Source organism: Myotis daubentonii, chromosome X (genome assembly GCF_963259705.1).
Source record: "Myotis daubentonii chromosome X, mMyoDau2.1, whole genome shotgun sequence".
Taxonomy (NCBI): Eukaryota; Metazoa; Chordata; class Mammalia; order Chiroptera; family Vespertilionidae; genus Myotis; species Myotis daubentonii.
This window is the reverse complement of record NC_081861.1, coordinates 97,313,495-97,341,295: the sequence shown is the minus strand read 5'-3', so window position 1 is coordinate 97,341,295 and position 27,801 is coordinate 97,313,495. Positions and strand designations below refer to the sequence as shown.

Below are 27,801 nucleotides of genomic sequence, written 5' to 3'. Positions count from 1 at the left end.
AGTAAATTAACTTTTTCTGTCTATTATTCTATACTCTGGTTTGTTGTTTGAAGAACTATATTTCTGACTGATTCCAGTGCAACAATTTTTTTTTATCTATGGTGAAAGAAATATTTACATTGTATGCAAATCAATTCATGACAAGTGAAGAGAAAGTGTCAAAATGTTGAATGGTTAGCTAAAATAGATTTAAAGAAAGTTTAGTACAAAGTCAATTATACTTTTTAAACTCATTTGTTAATTACACTAACAGGAAAGAAGGTATTTGTACTCATTTTCCAAACCAAATATATATGTAGCACTTAGTTAGTTGCTAGGGTGGTAGATTAGCACTTTTGGTTTAGACATGCTGCAAATTAGAAAAGAATTAAAAGCTTCATGATAAAAGAGTCTGAAAACAAAGAACAAATAGGAAATGACCAGATGCAGTCAGAGCCCATCAGTAAAAGTATTTGTTTAATGGAATAAATGTGTTTAAATATAATATGCACTAATATGGTTAAATTTCTCTTAGCCTTTAAGTCTGATTATAGTTTACCCATTCACATTTTTTTCTGGAGTAAAATTCAGCTTACATTGTGTGCTTCAGTGTGAACATCTTCATTTCTGAAATGTTTCAAAACCAAATCAATGTTATTACTATCTCTTTATGTTATTGCTTTGGTCCCAGTTCTAAAGATGGAGATTGTTTGGCTGTTGTTGCCAATAAAATTTAAATAAAGTGCTGTTAAATCTATTATTTCACTCCTTACATGCAGCACGACAAAATTATATTATGCCCATGGCTACTTAATTTTTCTACCATTATTCATTTTTTCTGCCTTTTTTAAATAAAAGAGAGTACCAATTCTTTGTGTTTAATAACAAACTTACTTTGTGTTAAGTGGTTAAAATAGTTTTTACTAAGTAAATAAGAATGAAAGGCCTATGCTACCACAGCAGAAAGTTATCATAAAACCAAGTCTCATTGATAGAGAACTGTAAAATCATGACTTTCCTGAATTTTTTTTTCCTTTTGTCTTCTTCCTCTTTTATTCAACTCCCCTAAATGCCCCAGAGGCCTTCTGTACTCCAGTGTTTATAAGTGGTCCAAAGAAAAATGGGTTCAACCTTGGCTTCATCAAAAATATCCAGCAGGTGTTTGGAGACAACAAGAAGTTCTGGTTAATACCTATTGGGTCCAGGTAAGTAATTATTACCACTGAAATAAGTTGATGCTGGACCATACCTTGAAGTAACAGATTCAATTTTTATTGTAAAATGCAGCAGATATCAGTTCAATATAAAATTTTATTCCCTAAGTTTTTTATTTCTAAGTTAGTAAAGACAAATCATGAGGTAAGGGTATGATAAAATAGGCATTTTCATGCCATTTCCTTTTTGTGACAGTGTAAACTGGTACCATTCTTTTATAAATGAATTTGGTAATATGTACTTAAAAATCACAAGAATCTACAAAGCCATTGTCCTAATAATTCCATTTCTGAGAATCTATTATAAAGACAGAGACAAACTAGACACAAAAATGTTAGTCACAGCAATAATTAGGATACAACTTAAAGCCTGGCAATATGAGAACAAAAATACATAGTAATGGTTATAAAGACTATGTCACAATAAGGGAAAATGCTTATTATATTTTAAGTGAAAAAATGTAGAATTCAAAATGGTATGTACACTGTAATAATTCAGTGAGATATGATTCACTTGTGTTAACTTGAAAGCAACCTGAATAGTGAAGAAACACATTTTTATTTATTATAGAGCACTATAATATTTATTTTAAAGCTGACATTTAAAAATAAATCTGAAAAATGAAAATATATACAAATAGGACTTCTAGTCAATATAGAACAGTAAGTAAATGCTGTGCTATTCTCCTCCCATGACTACATCAAAATTACAACTAAATTATAGAACAATCATCCTGGAGATAATCTGAAAACTAGTTGAATGGAACTTCTGTAAATAATAATACAAAGAAAAAGCCACATCAAGACTGGTAGGAGGGGTGAAGACTGGAAACAGGCTGATCCCACAACCATGTAAAGAATTGGGAGGGGTATCTCAGCTGTGGAGGTTCCCCCTGAGGAGCAGTAGGTCTCAGACCCACACTGTGAACCCTGGCTCAGTACACAAGTGTTGGGAAGTGGAGTCCCCACAATGTATGGCTGTGAAAATCAGTGGGGATTCTGTCTGGGTGAGATGGAGGGTTGCTATAGACCCAGGCCTGAGTCAGACTCACTGAATCACAAAAACTCATCCTAAGCTTGAGCAAAGAGATAGCAGCTCAAAATGTACCAGGTACCTATGGGGATAAACTGAATTGTGTGGCTTCAAGGCAAGAGCTTGAAGGCCAGCCACTATTGTTCCTTTGTTGAGCCCTCTCCCCACACTGCCTGCAGTTGCAATCAGGCACCAAATCAGAATCTGCATTAACCTAGTGAATACCCCTGGTCCAACCTAGTGACTCCCTGGGACCCCACCCCATCCAACTCCAGCACCATCCAAATCTCTTTCAGCACTTGTTTCTTATAAGCAAAGGACTATGGTCCATGCTTAAGACTTTCTTAAAAACTCTCAAAGCTCTACAAGCCCCAGGCAGGTGACAGCTGGCCTCTGTGTGACTGGTGCCTCTTGCTGAGTGTTCTAAGTCCTACAACTGGTGTCAGCTGGCCTAGGTTAGTAGTGTGGCATCTCTCATGTGACTCTGGGCACAGTATAGGCAACTACCAATCAAGCATCACTTTGTAGTTTCTAATAGGTGGCCCTAGGGCGTGCACAGGTAGAGGCTGAACTGGGCTTGCACCAGAGCCCCTCAAAAGAAACCACAGAGCAAACATACCCAGTGACCAGGTTCAGATCACAAAAGAAAATCACCAAATTGGCTTCACAAACAGGATACCCAAAGGGTGGTCTCAGCAGTTACTAGAGCACCAATGGGGTAAACCCTGCTGTGTGGGGTCAGACCACACACAACAGCTCATACAATGTGATGCTGGCCAAGCCTCATAGCTAGTCAGCCTGAGGGTCAACCACACCTATTATTGCAGCTATATCATTCTTCATTTCTTCTTGATTCTTATTCATCATGTATTTCTCCTTTGGCTCCTTGTAATTCTCATTGTGTTGCTTGTAATTCTCAGTCAGATGTTTGAGCATCCTTATAACCATTACTCTGAATTCCCTCTCTGACAAATTACTTGCCTCTATTTCATTTAGTTCCTTTTCTGGTGATTTCCAGAACCCGGACACATCCACAACAGCTTGCACGACAAGTTTGGGGCTGAACCACGTAATCATACAATCTATGAGGAGACTCCATCCATGAACGGTACAATAATATTCAAGTCCCAACTACATTACGATAGGCCAACAGCACTCAGGGCTCAACAAGAATAGGAGGGCACACACAACCCACACAAAAGATACCCCAGGAGTACCTGACTCAAGTGACCAAGGAGACTACACCACTGGGGTCCACAGGGCACATACTACAGAAGATCACTCTGCCAAGACTGGGAGATGTATCAAATCTACCTCATACATAGAAAGAAACCCAGAGAGGGATCCAAAATGAGGAGAAACAAACTAATTCCAAATGCAAGAGCAGGAGAAATCTTCAGGAAAAAAACTAAATGAAATGGTGGCAAGCAATTTATCAGATACAGAGTTTAAAATATGGGTTATAAGGATATTTAAGGAACTAAGGCTAAGAATAAATTATCTCATTGAAAATATGAACATAGAGAAAGGAAATATATTTAAAAACCATAATAAACCATTAAAAATAAGTCAGAAATGAAGACTGCAATATCTGGAATAAAGAATAAACCAGAGCCCTAACCGGTTTGGCTCAGTGGATAGAGCGTCAGCCTGCAGACTGAAGGGTCCCAGGTACGATTCTGGTCAAGGTCATGTACCTTGCTTGAGGGCACATCCCCATTGGGGAGTGTGCAGGAGGCAGCTGATCGATGTTTCTCTTTCATTGATGTTTCTAACTCTCTATCCCTCTCCCTTCCTCTCTGTAAAAAAAAAAATCAATAAAATATACTTAAAAATATAAATAAGAGAAGCAAGATGGCAGTATAGGTAAATGCTGGTACTAGCACCTCCCACAACCACAGCATAATTACAACTAAAATGAAGAACAACCATCATTCAGAACTGCCTGAAATCTGGATGAATGGAAGTTATACAACTAGAGAAGTAAAGAACAAAGCACATCAAGTCTGGTAGGAGGGTTGGAGGCATGGAATGGGCTGATGAGATACCCACCTGTGGTGATTTTTAAAATCAGGAGTGATATATCCAGTTCAGAGGCCTCCCATGAGAAGTAAGGGGTGTAAGCCCCACATCAGACACCGAGCCCAGGGTTTCAGAGTTGGAAAGAGAAGTCCCCATAACTTCAGGCTGTAAAAATCATTGGGGATTATGGCTGAGTGACAAGGTGGCTGATGGAGTCCTAGGCAGTTCCTCTTAAAGTGCCAGTGCATGCACTTACAGGGTCCTACTCTGTCTGATCTCCAGTGCTGAGTGGCAACATTGGGGGAAACAGGGACATATGAAGAGGAACTTTATTGTCTGGTATTGGGCAGAAACTAAGTGACAGCTTTTTCCAAGATGGGGGTACTCACAGGGATCATTGTTCCTGTGCTGGGACCGCCCCCATCACAGAGCTGACTGGCAGCCATATCTGAGTTTCCATCAGTGTGGCTTACACAGTTCCCTCCACATTGGTGATTCCCTAAGACCCCACCCCATCCAACTTGCAGCCCCACCAAAGTAGCTTTCAGTAGCTTTTCCATAAGAAAGGACTATCCTGGATCAGGCCTCAAAATTTCCTAAAACCTCTCAAACAGGCAGCAGCTGGCATGAGTGTGTCCCATGCCCGTCCATAAGAGGCCCAAGACCTGGCACTAGCAACAGTGTACCTTGCTTCAAACTTGGCCTCACCTAAGCACTTCTAAGCCCAATACAAATAGCAGCTATCTGAAGATCACTGTAGCTCCTTCTAGGTGTCCCCAGCAAGTGGCTGACTTTGTACTTCCCAGGAGGCCACAGAGTTAGTGCACCTGGTGGACAACTTCAGACCATACCAGATTATAACTCTATACATCCACAAGTGGCACACTCAAGGGGCAGACTCATTGAGCACCAAAGCCCCACTGAAGCAGGTCCTGCTCCATAGGGGTGTCTCCTACACAGCAGCTCTTCCACTGTAAATGCAGCTGGTCCTCACAACCAATTGGCCTGGACATCAACTCCTCCCAGTGAAACCAACAGCAATGAAGGTTCAACTGCAACAAGGCTATGCACATAACCTATACAGGGGCACACCTAGAATGCCCAGCTCAGGTGGCTGGGGAGATCGAGCCACTGGGCCCTACAGGGCACCTACTACACAAAGTCATTCTACCAATTCCAGGAGACATAGCAGCTCTAGCTAATACATAGAAACAAACACAGGGAAGTAGCCAGTATGCAGAGAAAAATAAATATGACGAAAGAACAGAAGAAATCTTCAGAAAAAGAAAAAATGAAATGGAGGCAAGTAAACTACTAGATACAGAGTTCAAAACAATGGTGATAAGGTTGCTCAAGGATCTTAATGAGAGCTTCAAGGGACTCAATGAGAGCTTCAAGGGACTTTTTGAGACTTTCAAGGATCTGAGTGAGCATTTCAAAGACATGAAAAAGGACCAGTAAGAAATTAAGCACCGCTGAAGACCCCAAGGCCTCCACAGTGGGCTAATGCAGAGTGGTGCACCACCCTGGCTACAGGCTCCAGTATCCCCTTCAGTGATTTGCAGAGTCATGCACCACCCCACCGTGGGCTTGGGGACCCCATAGTGAGTACCAGAGATACATACCACTCCAGCAGCATGTTTCGGGACAGCACAATGAGTCACACACCAGTGGGACCTTACAAGCAACCCTTGCTATGGGAGCTGGGAACCTGTGCATATCCACAACAGCTTGCACAACAAGTTTTGGGCTGAACCACATAGTCAGACAATCTATGAGGAGACTCCATCCATGAATGGTACAATAACATTCAAGTCCCAACTACATTAGGAGAACCCCAAATAACTCAAGTAGTGGGCTTTCCTAGAACACCCAGATCAGATCTGAGAGACTGCACTACTGGGTCTCACAAAACACCTACTATGTAGGATGACCCCCCAAAAATCTGAGTGACATAGCAGTTTGATCTAAGACATAGAAACAAATACGAAGTAATAGCAAAAATGTGGAGGAAATGAAACAATGCCCAAATGAAAGAAAAGGAGGAAATCACCAGAAAAGGAACTAAATGAAATGGAGGCAAGTAATTTGTCAGAGAAGGAATTCAGAGTAATGGTTATAAGGATGCTCAAACATCTGACTGAGAATTACATGCAACACAATGAGAATTACAAGGAGCCAAAGGAGAAATAGATGATGAATAAGAATCAAGATGAAATGAAGAATGATATAGTTGCAATAAAGAACACAATGGAAGGTTTCAACAGTAGACTACAAGAAGTTGGGGACCAATTCAGCAAATTAGAAGACAAGATAGAAAAAACACCCAAGCAGAGAAGCAGTAGGAAAAATAAATTAAAAAGCAGGAGAAGAATCTAAAAGAGCTTTGCAACAAGATGAAACAATGCAACATCCTCATAATAGGAGTGTCAGAGGGGGAAGAAGATGATCAAGGAGTAGAAAACCTGTTTGAAGAAATAATGACAGAAAACTCCCATGACTTGGGCAAGAAAACAGTCACACAAGTCTAAGAAGCACAGAGAGTACTAATCAAGATGAACGCAAAAAGACCAACACCAAGACACATAATAATTAAATTGGCAAACGTAAAAGACAAAGAATCTTAAAGGCTGCAAGTGAGAGACAGGAAATTACCTACAAGGGATCTTCCATTAGATTATCAGCTGACTTCTCATTGGAAATACATCATGCCAGAAGGGAATGGCATGGAGTATACAAATTAGTGAAAAGCAAGGGACTAATCCCCAAAATATATCCATCAAAGCTATCATTCAAAATTGAAGGTGAAATCAGGAGCTTCGCAAACAAAAAATGTTAAAGGGACTGTTGTATAACAAAGAAATACAAAGGATAGAAGGAACACAGGCATAAAGAACAAAATGGCAAGAAACAAGTAAATCTCAATAATAACCTTAAGTGTAAATGGATTAAATAATCCAATCAAGCCATGACCGATTTGGCTCAGTGGATAGAGCATTGGCCTGTGGACTGAGGGGTCCTAGGTTCGATTCCGGTCAAGGTCATGTAGTGTGGTTGCAGGCACATCCCCAGTGGGGGGTGTGCAGGAGGCAGCTGATCGATGTTTCTCTCTCATCGATGTTTCTGATTCTCTGTTCCTCTCCCTTCTTCTCTGTAAAAAATTAATAAAATATATTTTAAAAAATACATAGGGTAGATGAATGGATAATAAAACATGATCCATATATATGCTTTCTATAAGAGACCCACCTCTGAACAAAGGACTCACACAGACTGAGAGTGAAGGGGTGAAGAAAATTCTTCAGGCAAATGGAAATGGAAAAAAAACCTGGAGCAGCAATACTTTTATCTGAATTAATAGGCCTCAAAGTGAAGGCCATAATAAGATATAGGGAAGGCCTCTTCATAATACTAAAGGAACTGATAAAACAAGAGGATATAACTCTGATAAACATACAAGCACCCAATACTGGATCATTCAAACACACACACACACACACACACACACACACACACACACGCAAACTTCTGGAAGATATCAAGGAAGAGGTCTACTGCAATACACTCATAGTAGGGGACTTTAATACTACATTAACATCACTGGATAAATCTTCTGGATAAAATATCAAAAGGAAACAGCAATCATAAATGGCACAGTCAATCATATGGTACTAATTGACATCTTCAGAACATTTCACCCCAAAGTTATGGAATATACATTCTTCTTAAGTGCACATGGGACATTTTCAAACATAGATTACATGTTTGGACACAGGCTAAGTCTCTACAAATTCAAGAAGATTGAAATCATATCGAGCATCTTCTCTGATCACAATGGCATAAAATTAGAAATAAACTACAATAAAAATACTCAAAAGCAATCAAACACATGGAGGCTAAATAGCATGCTAATAAAGAATGAGTTACCAAAGAGATAAAAGAAGAAATTAAAAATATTCTGGAAACAAATGACAATGAAAACACAACAATCCAAAGTCAGTGAAAGTTCATAGCACTACAAACTTGCCTCAAAAAACAAAAACAAACTTGTAATAATTTATCTAACACTACCACTTAAATAATTAGAAAAGGAGTAACAAAAAAACCTCAGAGGAAGTAGAAGGAAAGAAATAATAAGGATCAGAGGGGGAAAAAAGATGGCGACCGGCAAGAAGGTAGGGAGGGACAGTGTGTGAGAGAGTGAAGGAGTGATAGAGGAGTGTGTGTGTGTGTGTGTGTGTGTGTGTGTGTGTGTGTGTGTGTGTGAGCTAGGAGCAGTTAGATCCTGCAGGTCTTCCAAGGGGCTGCCAAACCGGGCATTCTTAGATGGTGAAACCCCGCTGCCACCGTGGACACTCCAGGGGTGGTCAGCACAGGCACAGAGACCACACCATCTTGAAAAACGGAACTAGGATCCTAGCCTCACCACCACCCAATCTGGTCTCAGACACAAACTGAGACCCTCTAGCCCAGTGATGGCGCACCTTTTGAGCTCGGCGTGTCAGCATTTTGAAAAACCCTAATTTAACTCTGGTGCCATGTCACATATAGAAAGTTTTTGATATTTGCAACCATAGTAAAACAAAGACTTATATTTTTGATATTTATTTTATATATTTAAATGCCATTTAACAAAGAAAAATCAACCAAAAAATGAGTTCACATGTCACCTCTGACACGCATGTCATAGGTTCGCTATCACTGCTCTAGCCACTAGGGACAAAGACCTGTGACCACAGCTGAAGATCCACAGACACCAAGAATCCAGATATCCCAGCTGCAGATTTTTGTGAGTCACAGAACCATCCTCCTCCCCACAGGCTTGCTGCAGCACCATATGAACTGCTGAACATGCCCTCCACAAGCAGGTCTCCTGCCCACACAGGGAGGCTCTGGCTCCGGTGCCTGAATTTGAGCCTGAGACATGGACACTGGGAATCTGTTTCCCACTGAGCGCAATCATGCAACCAGACCCCATGCCCACACAGGGTGACTCCAGCTCCACTGCCTGAAATTGAGCCTGGGCACACGGACACTGGAAATCTGTTTCCCACAGAGCACAATCTTGTGACCAGACCTCACACCCACACAAGATGGCTCCAGCTTGACTGCCTGAATTTGAGCCTGGAATCTGTTTCCAGCAGAGCGCACTCTCGTGACCAGACCCCAGACCTACCTAGAGCAGCAGTGACACCTGACTTTGTTTCTTGGCAAGCGCAGATGGAAGTCTGTTTTCCACAGTGCAGGAGTGGACCTCCTGCTGACACAGAACAGCTGTGCAACCCGGTCCCCCAAACAGACTGGGGACCCTGATTCTCTGCATGAGAAGTAGCACTGAGCACCAGTGACTTGACTCTGTTTCTCATCATGTGAGCCTGGGATCCCTGATTCCCAGTGCATGCACACTAAGAGCCAGTGACTCCCATTTCCAGTGCATGCGCACACAGGGACTCTGATTCTCAGCGTGAGGTGCACCAATCAACAGAGACTCCAATACTCGATTCTTGACATGGACACAGTGGGACTCTGACTCCTGACACACTCTAGGAAACTCTGATTTTTGCCACATGCCAGTGGGGTCTCTTTGTCATCACGGCACAGGCTGAGTTCCTAATATTAGGTACACATGTGAGACTGCACTGAGCACCAGTGACTCTGATCCTGGGTGAGCTCTCACCAACCCACAGCAGCCACATGTCTTGGTGTTGAAGCTCTTCAGTGACACTCTGGTGGTGTGAAGCTCCCAAAGCACACAGCCCAGGCCTCTGCAACTCCACATTTGAACCTTCTGGTGATAGAATGGGGAGACACCAAAATATACCCAGAGGGGAAAAAAAAGAGGAATCACCAAGAAAGGAAATAACTGAAATGGAGGCATACAAAATGACAGGAAAAGAATTCATAGTAATGGTCATACAATTCATACACTGGATGGATGAGAAAATCAACAACCTATACAAAAATTGAAAGAAACTAAAGTGATATAACTACAATCAAAAATACCATGGAATGTTCCTGGGGATAAGGAAGGCCAGGGGAAGGTCAATGGGGAAAAGAAAGGTTACACATGTACCACTGTTTGTAATACTTTATTTATTTTATTTTTTGACTGAATTAATTTTTTTAATTTTCTTTTATTGCTTAAAGTATTACAAAGTGTATTATATATGTCTCCTTTTTTCCCCTTGACATTTCCCTGGCCTCCCCTACCCCCAGTGTCTTGTGTCCATTAGTTATACTTATGTGCATGCATACAAGTCTTTTGGTTGATTTCTTATAACCCCCACCCTCCCTCGGCTTCCCGCTGTAGTTTGACATTCTGTACGGTACTGCTCTGCCTCTGTATCTATTTTTTTCATCAGTTTATAATGGTCTTTATTATCCATAAATGAGTGAGATCATGTGGTATTTTTCTTTCATTGACTGGCTTATTTCACTTAGCATAATGCTCTCCAGTTCCATCCATGCCATTTCAAATGGTAAGAATTCCTTCTTTTTACAGCAGCATAGTATTCCATTGTGTAGATGTACCACAGTTTTCTAATCCATTCATCTGCTGCTGGGTACTTAGGCTGTTTCCAAATATTAGCTATGGTAAACTGCGCAGCTATGAACATAGCGATGCATATATCCTTTCTGATTGATGTTTCTCGTGTCTTGGGATGTATTCCTAGATGTGGGATCACTGGGTCAAATGGAAGTTCCATTTTTAACTTTTTTTTTTATCTTTTTTTTTTATTGCTTAAAGTATTACAAAGGGTATTACATATGTATCCATTTTATCCCCCCGCCCTAGACAGTCCCCTAGCCTCCCCTATCACCCAGTGTCTTATGTCCATTGGTTATGCTTATATGCATGCATACAAGTCCTTTAGTTGATCTCTTACCCCCCTACCTCCTGCCCCCCAACCCTCCCCGGCCTTCCCGCTGCAGTTTGACAATCTGTTTGAGGCAGCTCTGCCTCTGTATCTATTATTGTTCAAAAGTTTAGAATGGTCTCTATTGTCCATGAATGAGTGAGATCATGTGGTATTTTTCCTTTATTGACTGGCTTATTTCACTTAGCATAATGCTCTCCAGTTCCATCCATGCCATTGCAAATGGTAAGAGTTCCTTCCTTTTTACAGCAGCATAGTATTCCATTGTGTAGATGTACCACAGTTTTCTAATCCATTCATCTGCTGCTGGGTACTTAGGCTGTTTCCAAATATTAGCTATGGTAAACTGCGCAGCTATGAACATAGCGATGCATATATCCTTTCTGATTGATGTTTCTCGTGTCTTGGGATGTATTCCTAGATGTGGGATCACTGGGTCAAATGGAAGTTCCATTTTTAACTTTTTGAGGAAACTCCATACTGTCTTCCATAGTGGCTGCACCAGTCTGCATTCCCACCAGCAGTGCACCTGTGTTCCCTTTTCTCCTGATCCTCTCCAGCACTTCTCATTTGTTGATTTGTTGATGATAGCCATTCTGTCAGGTGTGGGATGGTACCTCATTGTTGTTTTGATTTGTACCTCTTGGATGATTAGTGACTTTGAGCATGTTTTCATATGTCTCTTGGCTTTCTGAATGTCCTCTTTTGAAAGGTGTCTATTTAGGTCCTTTGCCCATTTTTTGATTGGATTGTTTAATCTTGCTTTTGTTAAGTTGTATGAGTTCCCTATACATATTGGAGATTAAACCCTTATCGACGATAATATTGGCAAATATGTTATCCCATGCAGTGGGCTTTCTTGATGTTTTGTTGATGGTTTCTTATGCTGTACAGAAGATTTTTATTTTGATGTAGTCCCATTTGTTTATTTTCTGTGTAGTTTCCAATGCCCTAGGAGCTGTATCGGTGAAGAAATTGCTTCGGCATATGTCTGAGATTCTGTTGCCTTTGGATTTCTCTAGTATTTTTATGGTTTCCTGTCTTACATTTAAGTCCTTTATCCATTTTGAGTTTTTGTGTATGGTGTAAGTTGGTGGTCTAGTTTCATTTTTTTGCATGTATCTGTCCAATTTTCCCAACACATTTATTGAAGAGACTGTCTTTACTCCATTATATGTTCTTGCCTCCTTTGTCAAATATTAATTGAGCATATTGCTTCAGGTCAATTTATGGGCTCTCTATTCTATTCCATTGATCTATATGTGTGTTCTTGTGCCAGTACCAGACAGTTTTGAGAACAGTGGCTTTGTAATACAGCGTGCTATCTGATATTAAGAACCTACCTACTTTGTTTTTCTTTCTCAGGATCACTGCAGCTATTCGGGGTCTTGTTTTATTCCAGATGAATTTTTGGAGAGTTCATTCTAGGTCTGTGAAATATGCCGTTGGTATTTTAATGGAGAGAGTGTTGAATTTATAGATTGCTTTGAGTAGTATGAACATTTTAATGATGTTAATTCTACCAATCCAAGAGCATGGCATGTTCTTCCATCTGTTTATGTCTTTCTCTATCTCTTTTTTCAACTTCCTATAGTTTTCTGAGTAGAGGTGTTTTACCACTTTAGTTAAGTTTATTCCTATGTATCTTAATTTTTTTGGTGCGATGGTAAATGGGGTTGCTCTTTCAGTCTCTTTTTCTGTAATTTCATTATTGGTGGATAGAAATGCCATAGATTTCTTGGAATTAATTTTGTATCCTGTTATATTGCCGAATTCATTTCTTAAGTATATTAGTTTTCTTGATGGAGTCTTTAGGGTTTTTTATGTACAATATCATGTCATCTGCGAATAAGGACAGTTTTACTTCTTCTTTTCCAATTTGGATGCCTTTTATTTCTTCTTCTTGTCTCATCATAATGGCTAATACTTCCAGTACTATGTCCAACAGGAGTGGTGAGAGTGGGCATCCCTGTCCTGTTCCTGTTCTTAGGTGAAATGGTTTTAGTTTTTTTTTTAATTATTGCTTAAAATATTACAAAGAGTAGTACATTGTCTCCTTTTTTTGCTCCTTGACCTTCCCCAGCCTCTCCTACCCCCAGTGTCTTGCGTCATTGGTTATGCTTATATGTATGCATACAAGTCTTTTGGTTGATCTCTTACCTGCCCCACCCTCCCCAAAATTCCTACTGTAGTTTGACAGTCTGTTTGATGCTGCTCTGCTTCTGTATCCATTTTTGTTCATCAGTATAATGGACTTTATTATCCATAAATGAGTGAGATCATGTGGTATTTTTCTTTCATTGACTGGCTTATTTCACTTAGCATAATGCTCTCCAGTTCCATCCATGCCGTTGCAAATGGCAAGAATTCTTTCTTTTTACAGCAGCATACTATTCCATTGTGTAGATCAGTGGTTCCCAAACTTATTTGGCCTACCACCCCCTTTCCAGAAAAAAAATATTACTCAGTGCACCCTGGAAATTATTTTTTTTTATTTTAATAGCAATTAAACAGAAAGATATATGTAGTAATGTTTCTACCTTTTTCGTAAAATATAGTAAAGAAAGGTGTAAATTAGAAACATTGAAGTTTGAAATTATGAAACTCTTTCTTGAACTCAGAATAGAAAGGTAATACAAAAAAAGTTAAAAACAAATGCACCTGTGGACATCAACGCCCCCCTGGATTGCTGCAGCGCCCACCAGGGTGCTGTAGTGCCCACTTTGGGAATCACTGGTGTAGATGTACCACAGTTTTCTAATCCATTCATCTGCTGCTGGGCACTTAGGCTGTTTCTAAATATTAGCTATGGTAAATTGTGCTGCTATGAACATAGCGATGCATATATCCTTTCTGATTGATGTTTCTCGTGTCTTGGGATGTATTCCTAGATGTGGGATCACTGGGTCAAATGGAAGTTCCATTTTTAACTTTTTGAGGAAACTCCATACTGTCTTCCATAGTGGCTGCACCAGTCTGCATTCCCACCAGCAGTGCACCTGTGTTCCCTTTTCTCTGGATCCTCTCCAGCACTTCTCATTTGTTAATTTGTTAATGACAGCCATTCTGTCAGGTGTGAGATGATACTTCATTGTTGTTTTGATTTGTACCTCTTGGATGATTAGTGACTTTGAGCATGTTTTCATATGTCTCTTGGCTTTCTGAATGTCCTCTTTTGAAAAGTATCTATTTAGGTCCTTTGCCCACTTTTGATTGGCTTATCTTTCTTTTGTTTAGTTGTATGAGTTCACTATAAATGTTGGAGATTAAACCTCTATCGGTGATAACATTGGCAAATATGTTATCCCATGCAGTGGGCTTTCTTGTTGTTTTGTTGATGGTTTCTTTTGCTGTGCAGAAGCTTTTTATATTGATGTAGTCCCATTTGTTTATTTTCTCTTTCGTTTCCAATGCCCTAGGAGCTGTATTGGTGAAGAAATTGCTTCGGCATATGTCTGAAAATTTGTTGCCTTTGGATTTTTCTAGTATTTTTATGGTTTCCCATCTTCATTGAAGTCCATTATTCATTTTGAGGTTATTTTTGTGTATGGTGTATGTTGGTGGTCCAGTTTCATTTTTTTGCATGTATCTGTCCAATTTTCCCAACATCATTTATTGAAGAGACTGTCTTGACTCCATTGTATGTTCTTGCCTCCTTTATCAAATATTGAGCATATTTGTTCGGGTTAATTTATGGACTCTCTATTCTATTTCATTGATCTATATGTCTGTTCTTGTGCCAGTACCAGGTAGTTTAGAGAACAGTGGTTTTGTAATGCAGCTTGATATCAGGTATTGAGATCCCACCTACTTTGTTCTTCTTTCTCAGAATCACTGCAGCTATTCGGGGTCTTTTTTTTATTCCAGATGAATTTTTGGGGAGTTCGTTCTAGGTCTGTGAAATAGGTCGTTGTTATTTTAGTGGAGAGTGTGTTGAATTTATTGATTGCTTTGAGTAGTGTGGACATTTTAATGATGTTGATCCTACCAATCCATGAACACGGTATGTTCTTCCATCTGTTTATGTCTTCCTCTATCTCTTTTTTCAACGTCCTGTAGTTTTCTGAGTAGAGGTCTTTTACCTCTTTAGTTAAGTTTATTCCTAGGTATCTTAATTTTTTTGGTGTGATGGTAAATGGGGTTGCTTTTTTAGTCTCTCTTTATGTAAGTTCATTATTGGTGTATAGAAATGCCATAGATTTCTTGACATTAATTTTGTATCCTGCTGCATTGCCAAATTCATTTAAGTATAATAGTTTTTTGATGGAGTCTTAGGGTTTTTTATGCACAATATCATGACATCTGCGAATAAGGACAATTTTACTTGTTCATTTCCAATTTGGATGCCTTTTATTTCTTCTTCTTGTCTAATCACAATGGCTAATACTTCCAGTACTATGTCAAACAGGAGTGGTGAGAGTGGGCATCCCTGTCTTGTTCCTGCTCTTAGGGGAAATGGTGTTAGTTTTTGCCCATTGAGTATGATGTTGGCTGTGGATTTGTCATATATAGCTTTTCTCATGTTGAGGTATGATCCGTGTATTCCTGGTTTTTTGAGAGTTTTTATCAAAAATGGGTGTTGGATTTTGTCCAATGCTTTATCTGCATGAATTGATATGACTATGTGGTTTTTATCTCTCAATTTGTTTATGTGATATATTACATTTATTGATTTGCGGATATTGTACCATCCTTGCATCCCTGGGATAAATCCTTCTTGGTCATGATTTATGATCTTTCTGATGTACTACTGGATTAGATTTGCTAGTATTCTGTTGAGGATTTTAGCATCTATGTTCATGAGGGATATTGGCCTGTAATTCTTTTTCATTGTGTTGTCTTTACCTGGTTTTGGTATTAGGGTGATGCTGGCTTCATAGAATGAGCTTGGAAGTGTTCCTTCCTCTTGAATTTTTTGGAATTGTCTGAGGAGGATAGGTTTTAGTTCTTCCTTTAATGTTTGGTAAAACTCCCCTTTGAAGCCGTCTGGCCCCGGGGTTTTGTTTGTTGGAAGCTTTTTGATGACTGCTTCAAGTTCTTCCATAGTTATTGGCCTATTAAGATATTTAGATTCTTCCTGATTGACTTTTGGAATGTTGTATTTTTCTAGGAATATGTCCATTTCCTCTGGGTTGTCTAGTTTGTTGGAGTAGAGTTGTTCATAGTATTTTTTTAACTATCCTTTGTCTTTCTGTGTTGTCTGTTGTTATTTCTCCTCTTACATTTCTGATTTTATTTATTTTGGTCCTCTCTCTTTGCTTCTTGGTGAGCCTGGCTAGAGGTCTGTCAATATTGTTTATCCTTTCAAAGAACCAGCTCTTGGTTTTGTTTATGTTTTGTATTGTTTTTTGGTCTCTATATCATTTATCTCCACTCTGATCTTTATTATTTCCTTCCTTCTGCTTATACTGGGCTTTTCTTGTTGCTCTCTTTCTGACTCTTTGAGTTGTAGTGTTAGGTGATTTATCATCATTGTTTCTTGTTTTTTTCAGTAAGGTTGTAGCGCTATGAACTTCCCTCTCAAGATTGGTTTCACTGTGTCCCATAGGTTTTGGATTGCTGTGTTTTCATTGTCGTTTGTTGCCATGATTTTTTTTTATTTCTTCTTTTATCTCTGTGTTAACCCAGTCATTGTTTAATAGCATGCTATTACTCTCCACGTGTTTGATTTTTTGGGGATTGATTTTATTGTAGTTGATTTCCAGTTTGATGCCATTGTGATCTGAGAAGATGCTTGACATGATATCTATCTTTTTTAATTTGAAGAGACTTTGCCTGTGACCCAATATATGGTCTATCTTTGAAAATGACCCATGTGCACTTGAGAAGAATGCATATTCTCTGGCTTTGGTGTGAAATGTTCTGAAGATGTCAATTAAGTCCATCTGATCTAGTGAGTTATTTTGAATTGATGTTTCTTTGCTGATTTTTTGTTTAGAGGATTTGTCCAATGGTGATAGTGGGGTATTAAAGTTCCCTACTATGATTGTATTGCTGTCAATCTCTCCCTTGAACCCCTCCAGAAGTTTTCTTATGTATTTGGTTGCTCCTATATTGGGTGTGTATATGTTTACCAGAGTTATTTCTTCTTGTTGGATTGTTCCCTTTAATATTAGGAAGTGGCCTTCCTTATCTCTCTTTTTTATTATTATGAAATCTTTATTCTTCAGATCATTACATTTGTTCCTCTCCCCCCCCATAACTCCCCTCCACCCAGTTCCCACCCCACCCTCCGCCCTCACTCCCCACCCACTGTCCTCATTCATAGGTGCGTGATTTTTGTTCAGTCTCTTCCTGCATCCCCCACACCCCTTTCCCCCCAAGAATAGTCAGTCCATTCCCTTTCTATGCCCCTGATTCTATTATAATCACCAGTTCATTCTGTTCATCATATTATTTATTCACTTGATTTTTAGATTCACTTGTTGATAGATGTATATTTGTTGTTCATAATTTGTATCTTTACATTTTTCTTCTTCTTCCTTTTCTTAAAGGATACCTTTCAGCATTTCATATAATACTGGTTTGGTGGTGATTAACTCCTTTTTTTGTGATTAATCACTATGCTTTATTTTTTTTTAATTATTTGTTCAATATTTTTTTATTGCTTAAAGTATTACAAAGGGTATTACATAGGTGTCTTTTTTTCCCCCCGCCCTTGACTATCCCCTGGCCTCCCCCACCCCCAGCGTCCCATGTCCATTGGTTATGCATATATGAATGCATACAAGTCCTTCGGTTGATCTCTTATACCCATGCCTCCTGCACCCCAACTTTCCCCGTCATTCCCGCTGCATTTAGACAATCTGTTTGAGGCAGCTCTGCCTCTGTATCTACTACTGTTCAAAAGATTATAATGGTCTCTATTATCCATGAATGAGTGAGATCATATGGTATTTATACTTCATTGACTGGCTTATTTCACTTAGCATAATGCTCTAAAGTTCCATCCATGCTGTTGCAAATGGTAGGAGTTCCTTCTTTTTTACAGCAGCATAGTATTCCATCGTGTAGATGTACCACAGTTTTCTAATCCATTCATCTACAGATGGGCACTTAGGCTGTTTCAGATCTTAGCTATGGTGAATTGTGCTGCTATGAACATATGGGTGCATATATCCTTTCTGATTGGGGTTTCTGGTTTCCTGGGATATATTCCTAGAAGTGGGATCACAGGGTCAAATGGGAGTTTCATTTGTAGTTTTTTGAGGAAACTCCATACTGTGTTCCATAGTGGCTGCACCAGTCTGCATTCCTACCAGCAGTGCACAAGTGTTCCTTTTTCTCCATATCCTCTCCAGCACTTGTCGTTTGTTGATTTGCTGATGATAGCCAGTCTGACAGGTGTGAGATGGTACCTCATTGTTGTTTTGATTTGCATCTCTCAGATGATTAGTGACTTTGAGCATGTTTTCATATGTCTCTTGGCTTTCTAAATGTCCTCTTTTGAAAGGTGTCTATTTAGGTCCTTTACCCATTTTTTGATTGGATTGTTTATCTTCCTTTTGTTAAGTTGTATGAGTTCCCTATGAATTTTGGAGATTAGGCCCTTATCAGATATGACATTGGAAAATATGTTTTCCCACACAGTGGGTTTTCTTGTTGTTTTGTTGATGGTTTCTTTTGCTGTGCAGAAGCTTTTTATTTTGAAGTAGTCCAATTTGTTCATTTTCTCATTAGTTTCAAGTTCCCTAGGATCTGTATCAGTGAAGAAATTGCTTCAGCATATGTCTGAGATTTTGTTGCCTTTGGATTCTTCTAGAATTTTTATGGTTTCCTGTCGTACATTTAAGTCCTTTGTCCATTTTGAGTTTATTTTTGTGTATGGTGTAAGTTGGTCGTCTAGTTTCATTGCATGTATCTGTATGATCTTTCTGATGTACTGCTGGATCCAATTTGCTAAGATTTTGTTCAGGATTTTGGCATCTATGTTCATGAGGGATATTGGCCTGTAATTCTCTTTCATTGTGTTGTCTTTACCTGGTTTTGGTATTAGGGTGATGCTGGCTTCATAGAATGAGCTTGGAAGTGTTCCTTCCTCTTGGATTTTTTGTAGTAGTCTGAGGAGGATAGGTTTTAGTTCTTCCTTGAATGTTTGGTAAAAGTCCCCTGTGAAGCCGTCTGGTCCAGGGCTTTTGTTTGCTGGAAGCTTTTTGATGACTGCTTCAATTTCTTCCATAGTTATTGGCCTATTGAGACTTTTAGTTTCTTCCTGATTGAGTTTTGGAATGTTGTATTTTTCTAGGAATTTTTCCATTTCCTCCAGGTTGTCTAGTTTGTTGGAGTAGAGTTGTCCATAGTATTTATTAACAATCATTTGTATTTTTGTGGGATATGTTGTTATTTCGCCTCTATCATTTCTGATTTTGTTGATTTGGGTCCTTTCTCTTTGCTTCTTGGTGAGCCTGGCTAGAGGTCTGTCAATATTGTTTATCCTTTCAAAGAACCAGCTCTTTGTTTCATTGATTTTTTGTATTGTTTTTTTGGTCTCTATGTCATTTATTTCTGCTCTAATCTCTATTATCTCCTTCCTTCTGCTCACTCTGGGCTTTTCTTGTTGCTCTCTTTCTAATTCATTGAGCTGTAGATTTAGATGATTTACTACCATTTTTTCTTGTTTTTTTGAGGTTTGCCTGTAGGGCTATAAACTTCCCTCTCAGGACTGCTTTCATTGCGTCCCAAAGGTTTTGTTTTCATTGTCATTAGTTTCCAGGATGTTTTTAATTTCTTCTTTAATCTCATTGGTAACCCAATCAATATTTAATAACATGCTATTCAGCTTCCAAGTGTTTGAGTATTTTGAGTTGTTTTTATTGTAGTTTATTTCTAATATTATGGCTTTGTGGTCTGAGAAGATGCTTGGTATGATTTCAATCTTCTTGAAATTGGGGGGGCTTTGTTTGTGACCTAATATGTGGTCTATTTTTGACGATGTCCCATGAGCCCTGATAAGAACGTATATTTTGTGGCTCTGGGGTGAAGTGTTCTGAAGATGTCTATTAAGTCCATCTGATCTAGTGAGTCATTTAGGATTGCTGTTTCTTTGCTGAGTTTTTGTCTAGCGGATTTATCCAGTGATGTCAGTGGTGTATTAAAGTCCCCTACATGATTGTATTGTTGTCGATCTCTCCCCTGATATCTTCCAGGAGTTTTCTTAAGTATGTCGGTGCTCCTGCATTGGGTGCATATATGTTTATCAGGTTTATATCCTCTTGTTGTATTGATCGCTTCAGCATTATGAAGTGGCCTTCCTTATCTCTTGTTATGGCCTTCACTTTGAGGTCTATTTTGTCTGATATAAGTATTGCTACCCCAGCTTTTTTTTTCATTTCCATTTGCCTGAAAGATATTTTTCCATCACTTCACTTTCAGTCTGTGTGAGTCCCTTCTAATGAGGTGGGTCTCTTGTAGACAGCAAATATATGGGTCATGTTTTTTTATCCATTCAGCCACTCGGTGTCTTTTGATTGGACCATTTAGTCCATTTACGTTTAACGTTATTATTGAAAGGTACTTGTTTGTAGCCATTTGCATTTTTTTGTGGCTGTTTTCTTTCTGGGATTTTTAGTTCTTTTTACACCAGTCCCTTTAGCATTTCTTCCATAGCTGGCTTGGTGGTGACAAACTCCCTTATCCTTTTTTTGTCTGTGAAGCTTCTTATTTCCCCTTCAATTTTGAATGATAGCCTTGCTGGATAGAGTATTCTTGGATTCAGTCCTTTGCTTTGCTTCACTTTGTAAATTTCTGTCCATTCTTTTCTGGCCTGATGTGTTTATGTTGAGAAATCATTTGATAATCTGATGGGGTATCCTTTGTAGGTAACTGTCTGTTTCTCTCTTGCAGCCTTTAAGATTCTGTCTTTGTCTTGTACATTTGCCATCGTTATTATGACGTGTCTTGGTGTGGGTCTTTTGGGGTTCATCTTGCCTGGGACTCTCTGTACTTGTGTAACTTTTTTCTTCCCCATATCTGAGAAGTTTTCTGACATTATTCCTTCAAATTGATTTTCTAATCCTTGCTGCTCTTCTTGACCTTCTTGCAGCCCTATTATGCATATGTTACTTCGTTTCATGTTGCCCCGAAGCTCCCTTAGGCTCTCCTGCTTTTTAATTATTTTCTCCAGTTGCTGTTCAGATTGAGCTTGTTTCTCTGCCTTATCTTCTAATTCACTAATTCGGGCCTCTGCTTCTTCTAGTCTGCTGTTGAAACTTTCCATGGTGTTTTTGATTGTAGCTGTATCACTTTTCATTTCTTCCTGATGCTTGCATAGGTTGTTGATTTTCTCATCCATCCGGTGAATGAATTGTACAACCATTATTCTGAATTCTTTTTCTGTCATGTTGCATGCTTCAGCTTCATTAATGTCCTTTCTAGGTGACTCCTCATTGTCTTTCCTCTGGGTGTTGTTTCGTCTCTTCATTCTGATTATCTCCCGATGGTTCAAACGTTGAGTTGCGTGGGCCTGAGCCATGTGCAGTGGCAGCCTCCCACCACCCTAGTGTCACTGAAGAGCTCTGACACTAAGATGTGTGGTTGTGGTGGGTTGGTGGGAACCAGGCTCGCTCAGAGTCAGTGTTGTCAGCGCTCAATGTGTCCTCGTATGCGCCCTCAGAATCAGGGATCCTGCCTGCACCGTGCTGAAACAGAGACCCCCCTAAAGCTGTTGAAAACCAGAGCCCCCTAGCATGCGCCAGGAGTCAGAGTTCCCCAGAATACAGTATCAGAGTCTCTGTTGCTTCGCGCGACCTTGCCTTGAGAATCAGGCTCCCTGTGTGCCCTTGCACCAGGAATTGGATTCACTGGCTCTTTGTATGAATGCACAGGGAATCAGGATCTCAGGCGCAGGTGATAAGAAACACAGTCAAGTCACTGGTGCTTGGTGCTGCCTCCTGCCCAGAGAATCGGGGTCCCTGAGCCTGTGATACGCGGGACAAATTCCCGGTGTTTGCTGGATTGCTCCCAGCCCATGGCTCAGATGCTGGCAGTTCGCCTAGGCTCAGTTCCTGTGGTTCGTGCATTTGTTCCCAGCCCAGGGCTCAGAAGCCAGCCCTAAGCGGGAAGAGTTCCAAGGTGCTCTCGCACTTCCAGGCTAAAGTTCCGGGAGTGCTGAGGCCCTGGCATGGGGTGGTTCTATCAGTTAGTTACTCTGCTGCTGCCCGCAAGCCTGTGGGAAGGGGGGATGGGCTCTGTTACTCAGGGATCTGCCGCGGGGTTTCTGAACTTTTGGTGTCTGCAGGTCTGTAGCTGTGGTCACAGGTCTCTGTCTCCAGTGGCTGCAGGGTCCTGGTATGCGTCTGAGATCAGACTGGGTGGTGCTGAGGCCAGGGTCGTAGTCTCAAGCAGCTCTGTTTCCCAAGATGGCATGGTCGCCGTGCCTGTGCTGGCCACCCCAGAGTGTCCACGCTGGGAGCGGGGCTCTGCAGCCTAAGACTGCCCGGTTTAGCAGCCCCTTAGAAGACCTGCAGAATCTAACTGTCCCTAGCTCATACACACACACCGCACGCGTCCACACACTCCTCTATCACTTCCTTGCACTCTCACACTCTCTCCCTCCCTGCCTTCCTGCTGGTCGCCATTTTCCTCCAAGGCCTCTATTGTGTTTTCTTTGGTTACAAAATCCGCATTATTAACTGGTACACCTGGTAACTGTGCCACACACACACACACACACACACACACACACACACACACACACACCACATCCACACACTCCCCTTTTGCTCCCTCACTCACTCATGTTCTCACCCTCTCTGCCTCCTTCTTCCTGCCTCTGTAGTTGGTTCTGGAGTGTTATTGACCTGTTCATGGATGGAGTCTCCTCTCCAGGTGTCTGATTATGTGGCTCGCTCTCTACCACATTGGCCAAACAGGGAAAATGCAACTTGACAAGACATGAAACAAAGCTAACAAAACACAAATGTACTCAGGGCATCTATAACCCCAATATAAGTGACTACTAGAGAAAAGAAAATTAGGGTAGAGAAAGGAGAGCACAAATGATATCAAAGAGAGAAAAAAGGTATGAGAGAAAAGAAAAAAAATAAAATGGAATATCCTGTATAATAAAGAGGTAATATGCAAACTGACCATCATGCCCTCACACAAGATGGCCACCCCCATGTGGTCAAAGATGGTCACCACAAAATGGCTGTTAGGGTAGGGCAGTTAGGGGTGACTAGGCCGGCAAGGGAGGGCAGTTAGGGGTGACTGGGCTAGCAGAGGAGGGCAGTTGGTGGAGGATCAGGCCTGCAGAAGAGGGCAGTTATGGGCAAGTGGAATTGCAGGGGAGTGAAGTTGGGGGCGACCAGGCCAGCAAGGGAGGGCAGTTAGGGGCAACCAGGCCAGCAGGGGAGGGAGGGCAGCAGGGGGCGACCAGGCCTACAGGTGAAGGCAGTTAAGGGCGACCAGGCCTGCTTGGGAGGGCAGTTAGGGGTGACCAGGCCGGCAGGGGAGGGCTGTTGGGAGAGACCAGTCTTGCAGGGGAGGGCAGTTTGAGGGAACCAGGCCTGCAGGGGAGGGCAGTTAGGGGTGACCATGAAGGCAGGGGAGGGCATTTAGGTGTGAACAGGCCTGCAGGGGAGGACATTAGGGGGTGACCAGGCCTGCAGGGCAGGATGGTTCGGGTTGACTAGGCCTGCAGGGGAGGGCAGGTAGGGGCGATCAGCCCCACAGGGGAGGGCAGTTACAGGCGACCAGGTTGGCTTGGTAGGGCAGTTATGGGTGACGGGGCTGGCAGGGGAGGGCAGTTTGGTGGGACCAGGCCCGCAGGGGAGGGCATTTGGGTGCGACCAGGCCAGCAGGGAAGAACAGTTGGGGGGGGTGTCCGACTGCTGCTTTGGGCCTGATCCCTGTGGTATTGGGCCTCAACCGGTCTGAGTGGTCCCAAAGTAGAGAGAGTGAAGGCTGGGCTGACAGATCCCCCCGCCCCCCATGCATGAAATATCTTTTTCCATCTTTTTGTTGTCAATCTGTTTATATGCTTAGGTTTGAATTGGATCTCTGATAGAAAGCACATATGTTTTATATTCCATTCAGCTACTCTATGTCTTTTGACTGAAGCATTTAATACATTCACATTTAATGTGATTATTGATAGATACATACATATTTATGTTTATGTTTTTTTTCTTTCTCATTCTTAAAGAAATCTCTTTAACATTTCTTGTAATATTGGATTTGTGGTGTTGAAAGTTCTTTAGCTTTTTCTTGTCAGAGAAGTTCTTTATGTCTTCTGCAATTTTAAAAGATAACCTTGCTGAGCAGTGGGTTTTTTTTCTTCCATATATATTTATTTTTCAATTACCATTTATATTCCATATTACTCTGTATTTATTTCAGATGTAGAAAATAGTGATTAGAAAATAACTTACTTTACAGAGTGGTCCTACAAATGTTTCAAGTACCCACCTGGCCCCATGTATAGTTATAACATACAAGTGGCCTGGTGCAAGAAATTCGTGAAGGGGGCGGGGGGTTGTCCCTCAGCCCAGCCTGCACCCTCTCCAATCTGGGACCCCTCAGGGTATGTCAGTCGGACATCCCTCTCACAATCTGGGACTGTTGTCTCCTAATTACTCACTTGCCTTCCTGCCTGATTGCCCCTAACCACTCTGCCTGCCAGCCTGCTCACCCCCAACTGCCCCACCACCAGCCTGATCACCCCCAACTGCCCCCTGCCAGTCTGCTTGCCTCCAACTGCCTTCCCTGACAATCTGCTCCCCCCAACTGCCCCCCGCTGGCCTGATCACCCCCAACTGACCCACACTGATGGCCTGCTTGCCCCCAACTGCCCCCCCCACGGCCTGATCACCCCCAATGGCCCCCCCACCGGCCTAATCACCCACAACTGCCATCCCATCCTGGCCTGATCACCCACAATTGCTCTCCCCTCTTGGCCCCTAACCACCTCTACCTCGGCCTGGCCATCATGGCTTTGTCCAGAAGAACACCTGGAAGATCTCTGGCTAGGTTTCCCAGTCTAATTAGCATATTACCCTTTTATTAGTATATATAGAGGCCTGGTACATGGGTCGGGGCCAGCTGGTTTGCCCTCAAGGTTGTCCCGGATCAGGGTGCGAGTTCCCTTGTGGGGTGCAGTGGCCTGGGCTAGGGGCCTGTGGCGGTTTGCAGACTGGCAACACCCTCATTGGGGTGGGGGTCTCCACTGGGAACTGTACTGGCCTGGGTGAGGGGCTGGGGAAGTTTGCAGGCTAGCCACGCCCCCAAGGGATGAGGGCCATTTTCAGGATGGCCACACCCCCTTCAGGGTGGGGGTCCCCATTTAGGTGCCTGGCCAGCCTGGGTGAGGGGCTGAGGGCCCTTTGCAGGCCCCTCCCTTGGCAGCTGGCCCAGGCGACCCAAGCCTCCTGTGCACTCAGGCCGGCTCCATGGCCACTGCCTCCAGGCCCCTCCATCGGCGGCTGGCCCAGGAGGACGGGAAGCTTGGTTTCCTCTGTTGGTAGGGGTAATCCAAGCCTCCTGACTGCTCCGGCTAGCTGCATGGCCACAGCCATCTTTTTCCCGCTAATTTACATATTCCCTCCTGATTGGCTGTGGGGTGTCATGGAGGTATGGTCAATTTACATATTTGTCTATTATTAGTGTAGATTATTGACTACGTTTGCTATGTCGTCATTTACATCTATGTGACTGTTTTTTAACTACTGATTTGTACTTCTTGATCCTTTTACTTTTTTACCTATTCCCCCAAGCCCCTTCTCCTCTGACAACTGTCAGCCTGTTCTCTGTACCTGTAAGTCTGTTTCTATTTTGTTTATTTTGTTCTTTATATTCCACATATAGGTGAAATCATATGGTATTTGTCTTTCGCTGTCTGAGTCATTTCATTGACATCATACACTGTAGGTCCACTCATGCTGTCATAAAAGAGCTTTTTTGTCCACTTATCTATTGATGGGCATTTGAGTCGCTTACATATCCTGGCTATTGTAAATAATGCTGCAATAAACATAGGGGTGCATATCTTCTTTTGAGTTAGTGGTTTGAGTTTCTTTGGCTATATACCCAGAGGTGAAATCCCTACTTCATAAGGCAATTTCATTTTTTTTCTTTAGAAACCTCAACACTGTTTTCTATAGTGGTTTCAATAATTCCATTCCAAGTATCAGTGTATTAAGTGTTCCCTTTTACCACATCCTCAACAACACTTGTTTATTGATTTACTAGAGGCCCAGTGTATGAATTCGTGCACAGGTGGGGTCCCTCCGCCTGGCTGGCAATCGGTGCAGATGGGGACCATCTCACCCAGTCCCGATCAGGGCCAGCTGGTGGGGGGGAGGGGGGAGAGGGACCACAGTAGGTTGGCAGGTGGCCAGGGGGAGGGACTGTGGGAGGTTGGCTGGCTGTGGGAGGTTGGCTGTGAGAGCACACTGACCACCAGGGGACAGCTCCTGCATTGAGCATCTGCCCCCAGTGGTCAGTGCACGTCATAGCTACCAGCCAGTCATCTGGTCATAATGGTCACTTAGGCTTTTATATATATAGATTGGTGCTAGCCATCTGACAGGTGTGATGTGGTATCTCATTGTAGTTTTGATTTGCATTTCTCTGATGATCAGTGATGTTCTTGATTGCCAGCCCTTGCTTTTCATGTCTTTGAAGATTTTGCTCCAAATCTTTCTCGCCTAAAACGTTTCTGTTAAGAAATTTTCTCACAGTCTTATGGGAGGTTCCTTGCAGGTAACTGAGTGGTTTCTCTTGCTGCTTTTAAAATTCTCTCTTTGTTTTAACCTTTGCTTTTTTAATTATGATGTGTCTTGGTGTGGGCCTCTTTGGATTTATCTTGTTTGAAAAACTCTACATTCCCTGGACTTATGTGTCTCTTTTCTTCACCAGGTTAGGAAAATTTTCAGTCATTACTTTTTCAAATAAGTTCCTAATCCCTTGCTCTCTCTCTCTTCTCATTCTTATACCCCAATGATGCAGATATTGTTATACTTGATATTGCCCCTGTAGTCCCTGAAACTATCTTTATTATTTTAAAAATATTTTTATTTTTTTCTGTTCTGATTATTTTCTGCTACTGTGTTTTCCAAATCTATGACTTGGTCCTCTTCTTTATCTAATCTGTGGTTGTTGTTTTTCTAGTGCATTCTTCATTTCAGATATTGCATTTTTATTTATTACTGATTCTTTTTACAAGTTCTGTTTTTATTATGCTTACTATCTCTTTATTTAAGTTCTCATCAAGCCCATCTATTTTCTCCTACGTTCTTCAACATTGTTATAACCATTGTTTTGAATTCTGTATCTAGTACATTACCTGCCTACACTTCATTCAATTCTTCCTTCATTTGTGGCATGTTTCTTTGTCTCTCTATTTTTAGTTGCCTATCTATGATTGTTTCTCTCTGTTAGATAGATATTCTATGTCTCTCAGTTTGGATGAGGTGGTCTTATATAGTAGGTGTTCTCTGGAGCATAGTGGTGTGCTCTCTCTGATTACCTGGTGTAGGTGTGGGTTAAGTGAGCCCTCTTATTATAGGTGAGATCTGATTGCTGTTGATCTGTTTATGGGTAGGGGTGTCCCTTAGGCTGGCTGATTGTAAGTATTAACCCTGAATACAGTGTATGAGCTGCTGTTCAGTGGCTGACCTCACAAACTAGATTTTGCCACTGTAGTGTCTTGAGTGTGCCTTAGATCATCCTTTGGGTG

General features: G+C 41.4%; 1 protein-coding gene across 2 annotated transcripts in view; it reads left to right on the top strand.

The window, feature by feature from the left end:
* ZDHHC15 (zinc finger DHHC-type palmitoyltransferase 15) overlaps positions 1–27,801 on the top strand; it is a 384,007-nt gene that overhangs the window by 190,943 nt on the left and 165,263 nt on the right. For both annotated transcript variants that reach the window (XM_059679681.1, XM_059679680.1), the window contains exon 9: positions 1,058–1,184. In XM_059679681.1, coding sequence (XP_059535664.1) covers positions 1,058–1,184 — 127 coding nt within the window. The remainder of the gene's footprint in view (positions 1–1,057; positions 1,185–27,801) is intronic.